This window comes from Octopus bimaculoides, chromosome 5 (genome assembly GCF_046866305.1).
Source record: "Octopus bimaculoides isolate indiv1 chromosome 5, ASM4686630v1, whole genome shotgun sequence".
Classification (NCBI taxonomy): domain Eukaryota; kingdom Metazoa; phylum Mollusca; class Cephalopoda; order Octopoda; family Octopodidae; genus Octopus; species Octopus bimaculoides.
In genome coordinates, this window is record NC_142932.1 from 93,702,338 (window position 1) to 93,713,727 (window position 11,390).

Here is an 11,390-nt window from a genome sequence, read left to right on the forward strand (position 1 = left end):
AAAATATATAGAAGTACAAACAAAAAGAACAAATGGAAAATATACACATAGAGCGTCGCTAAATCCTCTTCAGTTATCGCCCATTGTTAAAGGAGTGAAATTGCTACGATCTTTTGGACATTAACTGAAGGGGATTTAGTGACACTCTATATATGTATTTTTCATTTGTTTCCTTTGTTTGTACTTCTATATATTTTTTGAACTCGCACGAACGTATGTATGTATTGCCTTTAATCTATGTTTATACTCTGTTTGTACACCAGCTACATTTAAATTTGACACATAGAAACATATTTATGGGCAAACTAAATTAATAATAAAAGTATTAGTTATCATTGTTTTGAAATGCATATGGATTAATATATACACATATGTCAGGTAGGTACAGATTTATTATTACATTCATTCCTTTTGTTTTAGCGTTCATTTTTATTTCTTGATTATTTCCAGATAATTCGTCAAGATCGTCGAGATACTTTGGTCAGTATATATTTCCAAATGCAAGAAAATGGATCTGTAGTAGAAGCTGAGAAAGCGGCAGAGATATTTGCAAGACTTCAGCTTACAGAAATAAGTGTACATCTAAAATATGCGGTAAACATTTACACTGTTTATTCAAAAATTATTTACATTTTGTAATTTTATAATGTATTCGGCTCTCATTGTCCTTCCATACTTGTTTTTGTTAATCACATTTCGAACACACAAAACTCTGCAGTCGTACACAAACGCGCACGCAAACACAAACACACACACACACGCACGCACGCACTCACGTACAAACTCTCTCTCTCTCTTATACTTATTCATTTTTATCAATTTATTTGTAGATATTTGAAAAGGTGACGGTAATCAAGTCACTACTTCCACGCCAGGGTCATCCACCGAAACCTTCGTCAACAAAATGGATGATGGTCACTATAGCTGCACCATCGATTCCGGTCCTGTGTGTTATTTTCATCTTGCTAAGTAGCTGGTATCGCAACCACACACGACTTCGTCAAAAAGCAATGGCGGATATATCACGTGGAAGTGGGGTATGTTTGTTTGCATGTAATATACGACATACATACATACATACATACAAATATATCTATATAAACTAGTTCTCTGGTCCTAATTTACGCTACACAAAGTCATTTAAGGCAGTAACGAATTAAATGGATTAGATGAAATGGAAGCAAGTTTTATTTAATTCAAAGTCATATATTACTAGCGTACTCATGGAAAATCGGCTAATAAATGTCCAGTTTTGCAATGAATTCCTTGTGACAATCTATATTTAAAAGGATTAATTGAATGAAACGCATGTTAAGTAAAACCGTTCTTATGTCCCTCCACATCCCACATACAACTAAATCTCACTGCCACAAATCTCCGAAATCGATCTTTCATAAATGTTATACAATTGTTCAGGCAAAGGAAACAGACTTTTTCTTTATTGGCCACACTGGGCGACTACAATGCTTGAAGGAAATCGCCCACCCTTAAAAATTGGACAGGTTTTACTCAGTGTGTAACTCCTGCAAAAGTATTGTCCAAACAGCGAAGGATGCCTCAGAGTATTGTATAACCGCTACCTTCCCACCTCCCTAAATACAGCCGATCTTTATAATCCCTTTATAAGAGGATCACTATCGAACTTTGTGGAATTCTCCTTTCCTGCACTTTTCAGCCATAATGGATTTTTATGAGAGTTAATGTCGCAGAGAAAGCCTCCATATTCGCTATCCGTTCTGCATTCAATTCCACTCAGCACGCACTAGAACTATTCCTTTCCACACCACCGAAATCACCACTGTGCACAGATACACACCAAATACGAAAGTACCCCCGGTACTTTAACAAGAAGAACCGGTCCTAGCAATGTCTATTCCGTTACTCTCAAATAATACGCCTCAGAACTATACCCTAACCTTACCAAACACATCGATATCTCTCTCTCCTCCATGATATATCCTGGGGCTTTTTGTTGCTTTCTTTGTATCACGTTACGCTGAGTATGGTGATACAAAGAAAGCAACAAAATCTACAGATTCGTTAAAGCGTCAGATAAAATGTCTGCAGTATTTTTGAATTCACGCCCACCGAGTTTTAACTCTGCTTTACATTCTTTCAGAATCGATAAAATAAACTGCCAATCAAGTTCTAAAATTGCTTTTATACTCATCCTTCTTTTATAAATGGAATTATTATAAAAGAGGAATTAACCTGTGTGCTTTTTCCTCGTTTTCAGTATACCGAGTCACTGGCTGATGTCGGCCTGGAGATCGATATGGAAAAAGGAGAAATCGTAAGCCGTGCTGGTTCCACTTCTGTATTGTGGTCTGAAGACTTTGTTGCTTCGGCAACCAAAGAAACTAATTCTCACGCTGATTATTTCGGAGCGGATTACGAAAGCTCGCGCAGTAATTCATGGAGTGCTTACGCTGATCCAAATAATGTATTCAATAGCCTCCGCAACAAAAAACGGTCTCCAATTCCCAAACGTTACCAACGTCAAGGAAAATACGCCAAGAAACATAGTTCAAGCAGCTTTAATTTTGAAACTGGTCTAGAAGATGAATGGTAAGTTTATTAATACTAATCATTAAATAGATAACACGATTCAAACAATGCATGCTAATATTTCTTTAAATAGCATACAAGACGGGTTCAATTAATGTGATGTGTGTTAATGTACTACTCAGGTAAGTAAAAAGAAAGGTAATATCCTATAACCCTGATTGCACAGAATTGTCTTCCACAAGACAAAAGCATGGTATATCCAGAGCAATAGCTCCTGTAGATCGCATCCAGTAGCTATATTGAATACTCACATGTTAGCTCAATGATGTCTGACCTAAGACTACGTCATCGAAATACGTCACAGAGAATTTTGTTTCTCTGTAGTGATTAAGATAATCATTTTTGACAGTAGTTTTTCGTTGATGTCTTCAAGTCTGTGAAAAAAATTGAAGTTTAGAACTGCAAACTAACAAAATATTCGCCAATTATTCAATACCCCTCTCCAGTACTTAGCGTTACTTACTAAAGTAAATGTAGGCTTCCCATTGCAAATATTTACAAGGAAGACTAAAGAGTTAACTATTCTAGGATATTTGTGTAAAGCACATACTATGACAAATTTGCATTTGTGTGCATAGCACATCCTCTGTCAACCAATATAATAAAACGATTATTAAATAGGTGTTTAAGTAATTAGTTACATACGAAATGAAAGCAAATGAGTTTTAAATTTAACGATTCATCGAAATAAATAAAACAGGAGAGACTATTCCGAGAATGAACTAAGAGAAGTTAATTAAAAAATGAAAGGGAGCATGCATTGAAGAGTAATTCTGATCTTTGGCAAGTAGAGTGACAACTCTGCACCCGTTTCGGTATTATTACACCTTCTCAGTGAATAATAGTTTTTTACCAGAAATTGCTAGACCGGAATCTGATGCTTTTTTCTAATAGTTTGAGTAAATAAACACTGATAGAAATAGCAACTTATAATAAGGATTGGAGAAGGTTACCCAGGACGCCTACTTTATCTTTAAGAAAAAAGCAAATAGTTAAGTGGGAATTAATATAACAAGTCGAAAATGGGAAGCTGATTAAAATTTCACCTGTAAAGATGAGAGAAAAAGATCATTCGTATAAATATATTAATACTGCTCAAGAAAGGGGTGGGAAAGAACTCCGGAACTTAAATAGTTTAATCAAAATTTGTGTGCAGTGGAGTGTTAACTGTAAGTTAAAAGATATGGGGGTTCGTTTCATCTGTAAGCAATTTATTTTTACACTTGTAAATTCACTTTTAAATAAAATACAGAAAAAAAGACTCTCAGTACAAATGTAAAGACGCTTAGATTAAGTATGTTCATGAAAAGAATTGGAAAAAAAAGCTAGAGTTATGATTTTAAATACTTCCAGATCAGATCTAAAGTGTGTAATTACATTACCATCAGATTGGTTTTAACTTCAATCTCATAGAATCAGAGTAGGATAAGTAATAGTGAGATAACTGTTAACTATCAGAATGAAGCTGGCTATAGTCTGTTAAAACTGACACTAAGTACCAGTGTTCTTCTACTTGACAGGCTAGGCTGTCTTCTTTCTACTGATTACTGCGATGCTGGCAACTTCAAGGCAGAATGGTTACAGCTTCAATCTTTCCGAAGGTGTAGCCTGGGCGCGAATGAACATAACACAACAGGTCTGTTCCACCCTATTTCGGACTACCTCCCACGGCAAATTTATTTCCTGCATCGCAAATTTAAACTTTTACAGTACACTATTGGCTTTTTCCCCTCCATCAAAACATTTTCAACCGAATCAAATTTTGCTTTTAATTAACTGCGAAGAAAAATATCTCTTTTGTCTGTCATTTCCTGCAGTTGATTTACTGAGGCTACACATTTATATCAAGTACAAGTAACCTGCGGCACGCGGCCCTTTATGTTTTCACTTATGGCACGCGTAACCTCATCGTTATGTTTAAATATAACCTTTTACTAAAATTTTGTTGCGTTACCTTCAAGTCCGTCTATTACTTTCAATAGTTTCGTTTCTGTCTCATGTGCTCTCTCACGATTAAATGTTTATGATTTGCTTAGTTTAGTATATCATGTACAGTGTAGTTCATACGATGTTTGTTAATTTTCTCTTTTACAGTTGTAACCCAATGAATGATTGGTTATATCTCATTCGGTCTGCTATTAGAAAAAAGCTGCCAGATTTATGCCATAGTTCCTTTAAAAATGCAATTTTCTTCAGTTTTTTTCAATTCGTCTTTCTTATCATTGTCTTACTGAAGCGAAATATCCGAATATGTTTCTTTGTTATTTCTTGGGGGTCGGGAACTTAATTGCACATGTAACAGTAGTGGATAGGTGACAGCCCGTCTAGAAAAATCTTTTTTGAGATAGCCTGATGATCCAAAATCTAGAAGAGAACATTATCTAAGTGTGCATTTGTGTTGGTAAAGATATTTAACAATTTTATGACTGTTTTCCTTTTGGAAATCATCAGATGCAGCCAGTGATAATTTTCTGTGTTTTAAACCACTGCACACAGGAGGGAGAAAGTGGAAGAAAAAGAGAGAGGGGGGGGGGAGAAAGAAGACATTCCATAAAGCGTTTTTGCAGTTCTCTAAACAACAGAGAGTATTGATAAACTGTTTAGCTTGTTTATTTTAAACGATCTTGAACTTGCTCATTTCTTATTTCCACTTTCGAAAATACGTTTTCACGCACCAAGTTTACATCATTCTTAATGTAAAATAAACATGAAACGGGGCTAAAATAAACTTCATATTCCAAACAAATACTTTTATTTAAGGTTCCATTGCAGTACGGTAGAGCTCTTCCCAGCAAGCCCCAATACGCAACCGGGATTCCTGACTGAAATTATTTCTCTTCGCTTATATCACCGATGCTCTTGAGAAAGGCATGAATGTTACACAACCTCGTTTCTCCACTCCGCTATAAATCTGAGATTATGAACCAATGTTAGAAAACAGTATTCCATTTCATTGTTGCTTTTCTGTCAGACATTCCCTCGCAAACTACTCCGTGTTGCACTTTTGAAATATTTTGCATACTACCTAAAATCTACTTTTGCTCTAAAAGTTCTTACTGCTATGAAGCAGTTAAATACAGGCATTTATATCTTATGAAATATTTACTGTTACTCTATTTCTAATATCACGCAAAAGCTTTTCGTCTTTTTATCTGGATATGGCTTTTTCCCCACTGCGTTTTACAAACATATTTTCCCCAATCACTTGTCACTCTTCCCTCAATTGCTGTTTTTTACAAAAATACTTGGATTTTTTTTTTTTTTTTTTTTGCGTAATATTAACACAAAAGCAAAACAACTGAAATATTCCCTTCTTGTTCATTTTCCAGTTTCCAGCTTTAATTTCCTTTCTATACTTTTGTTGCTCCCCTTTTCTACCTTATCATTTTTAGGAATTCACAATAATACTGTTCAATTACTACGACCACCAATAACAATAACTCCTTCTACATTAGAAACAAGACCAGAAAATTGTGTGGGTTGTACAGCTGATTATATCAACACCAGTACTTTACTAGTACTTGACTTCATCGTCCCCACAGGGATAGAAAGTAAAATTGACCTTGGAGATATTTAAACTCTAATTATAAAAAGCCAGAACAAATGTCGCAAGATATTTTTTTCCGTCACACTAACAATAACTGAGGTACATTTAACAGAATACCGGATAAGTATAATGGAGAATATAGTGGTACGTTTCATTCAGAACACCAGAATGCGTTTAGCTGATAAAGCAGAGTAACATTTAAAGTGATAGGCAACCACTTGGCTGCAAAGGAAAATCCTTTAACACCGGGGGGGAATTAGGAAAGCTGTGAAGTATAACTGCCTATGTAATACACTGGTTTATTTGTAAATTTATTGATTCTTACCTCATATAATACTGGGTGGCAAGTGAATACCACGAGTAAACAAACAGTCAAAGCTCTAGTCATATCAGATCAAAGTTCTAGTCATACCAGTTACACAACACACATACATACACACACACGCATTCTTTTATTCATTTACTTGTTTTACTTTGACTGCGGTCATGCTGGAACACCACCTTAAAACAATGGACCCCAAGACTTATTCTCCGTAAGCCTAGTACTTATTCTATCGGTCTGTTTTGCCAAACCACTAAGTTACGGGGATGTAAACACACCAACATCGGTTGTCAAGCGATGGTGGAGAGACAAATACAATGACACCCGCATAAATATATATATACGACAGGTTTCTTTCAGTTTCCGCCTCCCAAATCCACCCATAAGGCTTTGGTCGGCCTGAGGCTATAGTAGAAGACACTTGCCCAAAGTGCCACGCAGTGGGACTGAACCCAGAACATGCCGTTAGGTAGCAAGCTTCTTACCACACAGCCACGTCTGCGGTGTGTGTGTGTGTGTGTGTGTATATATATATATATATATATATATATATATATATATATATATATATATATATATATATATATATATATATATATATATATATATATATATATATATATATATATATATATATATATATATATATATATATATATTCGCCATGATGGATCGATAGCCACTACACATCCTTTTTTTTTCTCTCTTTGTTTCTGTGGAAGAGCGGAGGCTCGAAACGTTAAAGACTTTTCACTTCCGAGCGTTATGCTAATGCATCCGTTTGTTGTCTACACCACCTGTCTTTGTCTTTTGTTTTTTTTTTTTGTGAATTCTCCCTATATATATATATATATATATATATATATATATATATATATATATATATATATATATATATAGTAGAATAGTAAAGAGAAAGTTCTTGGTATTATATATATTTGAAAGAATGAGTAGAGATAGCTTTTTTGAGAGGATAATTTTTATTTTAATCTTAATAATAGTTTATCCCCTCAAAAAAGCCATCTCTACTCATTCTTTCAAATACACACACACACAGTGCAACGCCAAAAGCAAATAAAACAGTACCTAACGAAGTTGATAATGATCTAAATAAAAGGCTGGATTTAAGTCTTGCAAATGAAACAAAAGCAAAAGAAACATGAGGAGAATATGTTTTTATTCTGTAGGCATAAGCTACAGTCACGCTTGAACTCAAAGTGAAATGGTGACAGTATTCTTGAATAACATTTGGAGAAAAAATAACTTTGATCTAAATGTAACGCTGGATCCAAATAGACTTGCTAACTTAAGAAGATGCATTCACAACATCTAAAAATATCTAATTTGAAATAGAACACTTAAAGATTTAATACATGACGAGAAATAAATAAATAAACAAACTAAAGGATAAAAAAACCCACTGAGAATGTAAACCACAGGGATAGACCTAGCACCTACAAAACAAAGTGAATAATAAAACACAACAAAATCAAACCCTAAAATACCTACAAACTGCTGGACCACAGAAACCGGTTTAGAACAACAGAAACAAAAGTATGAATAAAGTAGAATATGACGAAGATTTGAAAATAGGAAATTCTAAAGACAGAAATCATAAACATGGCAATAGTTTAAAAGCGGAGATAATTGAAGAATTGAAATCGATAGAACTTCGAACAAACTAACGAAAGTACCTCCCGATGAAATAGCAACAACAATGATAAATACAAAACTGGTATCACAGACTTAGTAAAAACAGATACGAACATCAATATCACTAGGTAAACGAAATAATATAAGCAGCTATAAAGTAAAGTGGGTACTCACTCAAATCTATCCATACCGAAATATCAAAATCACTGTAAACATGGAAAACAAACATTCAGAAAAAGGTAGGAAATAAAAGATCTCTCAATCCTGAGGGTAACTGTAAACCCCTTTTTCTCGCTCGTGAAGTAAAGCTAAGTTACTTTCCTCTTCACCTATTCTAATATGAAACCTTCGGGCAAGGATGCACTTCTTTTGGCGACCTACTGCTTTCACATTGAACATGTTTGACCCGGTAGCTAAATCATGTCTGTCCTTTAGCAACACTAACAGATGTTGTTGCCTCTGCTATTGTGCTTGCTTCTGCTATCGTTGTTGCTAATGCCATTGCTTTTAACCGAATAAATTAATGTTTCTTTATTAATTTTTTTTTTTTATTTGACAAAGTGTATGTGTCAGTTTAATTGAATTGTTTTCTTTCTTTTTTTTTTTCTATTTGTACTTTGTTTTGTTCAATGTTAGTTTTCTAAAGATCGTTTCTAACTGCCCTAGAATAGGGAATGATACTGAAATTAATGTAAACACGAAATGAAAACTTAATGTCTACTGCAGATATTGAAATAAACATCCAAATGTTTCGAAGACGTTTGTGAGTAAAATAATTTCATGGCAATGATTAACATACAAAACTACATCATTACACCTAATACGAAATCAGTTGGAACAGAAATTGAAAAGTAGCGGCCAAACAGAAAAGATCCAACAAAGTTTATATACAAGACAAAAAACGAGACGTCCTAACAGATTCACAATGGTCAACGTCCACTCTCTCTCTCTCTCACTAGTGTCTATGACTGCACTTTTCAATCCATCCTACCTACCTATGAGTAAGTACCATTGGCTAAAATAACATATATGAAACAGCAACAGCAGTAGAAGTATTGTAAGGTCGATGTGTCCCTCTTTAACTTGTTATGCTGAATTCTAGTCCACCTGTCTGCTTGGTTTGCTCGTCTTCGAAAAGAAAAATGGCTAATAGAATGAACCCCAACAGGAAACGCAGCGTACAGAACCCAAAAACAAACTAGCTTCATGTTTTCTTGGTGGTAGTCCTTACATTAAACTAAACTCGAAATGAATGTGCTCTACAATCCTTTAGACTCTATGAAGCTTAAACAGGGATTTTGTTTCCCATGCGCAACAGACGGGTTCAGAGTCTGAAGATTAATCAAGTTGCTGCAATCTCTTTTCCTGCATTTGTTTATTCATGAGAGAAGCTTGTATACGTAGTTTTCTTTTATTCCACTAATAGAACAATTAAAAACATTGGCATAATTTGTTTCGTACGATGTACATACATACATACATAGTGTTGAACACCAGTTTTACAACAACAGAGTTTTAGGGATGATCTTTTACAATATTTATCTTGTAATTTCTTAATATTTGTCTGCAACTAGCATGATATCTTTGTTCAAGTTGTGCTTAATTTTTTTTATATTTCTTTTTAACCTTGTTTTCTTTTCTTTTTAATTCATCACCTTTCATCCCGAACAAGTCAATATAAAATAGTATATTTTAAATACCATATCCCTAGGTTGTATATCACTGACAGTATGGGAAACCAAAGAAAATTCTTGGCCATAAGAATCACTGCAACTTGTTGGTGGAAGCGGAGGGGAGTAATTAACAAAATGGCGCTAGTTTCATACAATTCAGTGTTAATTCAGATCTATGCATAACACCATAAGCATTGTTGAACAAAAGCTGGACTTTTGTACATAGTTTTCGAGTTAATATCCCGCTTCAAGCATTTATTTGTCTCTCTGGAAAGGATAATTAATTATATTTATCTCAGTTTGCATTCTAGGTTAGGATTTGGGACTCATGATCATCAGGTCATAGGTTTAATCTCGAGCCAGGCGGCGCTTTTTTTTTTTTTTTTTTTTTTTTATGAGCAAAGCACTTCGTTTCATGTTGCTCCAGTACATTTAACTTAAAATTAATTCCAGTGGAACCTAGAGGTTAATCCTACAACAGACTGGCATTCCTTCAACACCTCGAAATCCAGACAGTTTCCTACTTCGTTAGCCTCTAGGCTCGAAATAGATGAACATTACTGTAGAATAGTTACCAAATCTTCTGAGGGAAGCTTCCTATGCAGAAAGAAAAGTATGTTGCATATTCGGATAACGCTACAGTAAATAACTCTTATGGTTCATGAAAAGATAAATTTAGTTTATTGTGTTTATGAGAAAAACAGTTCAGTCACGACCAACATTCAAGAAGTCAGAGATCTCGGGATTTGTGATAAGCTTAGTTAAACAGAGTGGAGGCGCAATGGCCCAGTGGTTAGAGCAGCGGATTCGCGGTTTCGATTCCTAGGACGGGCGTTGTGAGTGTTTATTGAGCGAAAACACCTAAAGCTCCACGAGGCTCCGGCAGGGGATGGTGGCGAACCCTGCTGTACTCTTTCACCACAACTTTCTCTCATTCGTACTTCCTGTTTCTGTTGTGCCTGTAATTCAAAGGGTCAACCTTGTCACACTGTGTCACGCTGAATATCCCCGAGAACTACGTTAAGGGTACACGTGTCTGTAGAGAGCTCAGCCACTTGCACGTTAATTTCACGAGCGGGCTGTTCCGTTGATCGGATCAGCTGGAACCCTCGACGTCGTAAGCGACGGAGTGCCAACAACAACAGTTAAACAGAACCATCGTATCTGCTACTTTGTTAGTCTCAAGTTACATACACATTATATAATCACTATCCATTTCCCAGAGTGAAGATTAACAAGTCTATAGGTAAAGAAGTCAGTAGTTCGAATCTGTAACCACAATTGCGTTAGGATTACTTAACTTTCAACGATAGAGTCCATCCAACTTTAAATTGGTTGTTAATGTTGTTTAACCCCAAGTCATCTCTTTTCAAAAATATCTCTCTGATCAAAGGCGTTTCCATCGTAACCATCCCGTCTTTTTGTATATCAGGAACTACATTGACCAAATGACCTTTATTAAAGATAGGTTGCGACCTGAAGGAGTTTAGCATCTATTTCTAACAAGCACGTAGAGTATCCTTCAGAGACTCATCACTCCTATAACTCACAGTGCTCCAAAATCGTCATTTGATTACAAGTGCTGAATTCGGTTTCTCAAGTGATAGACGCTACTAGTATAGTCTAG

General features: G+C 35.3%; 1 protein-coding gene across 2 annotated transcripts in view; it reads left to right on the top strand.

The window, feature by feature from the left end:
• The window catches only part of LOC106879153 (uncharacterized), a 66,778-nt gene that overhangs the window by 51,837 nt on the left and 3,551 nt on the right, over nt 1–11,390 (top strand). Inside the window, exons 4-7 of one of the 2 annotated variants that reach the window (XM_052968316.2) lie at nt 451–594; nt 831–1,037; nt 2,237–2,568; nt 4,089–4,204. In XM_052968316.2, coding sequence (XP_052824276.2) covers nt 451–594; nt 831–1,037; nt 2,237–2,568; nt 4,089–4,204 — 799 coding nt within the window. The remainder of the gene's footprint in view (nt 1–450; nt 595–830; nt 1,038–2,236; nt 2,569–4,088; nt 4,205–11,390) is intronic. The other variant, XM_052968317.2, reaches the window with a different exon arrangement.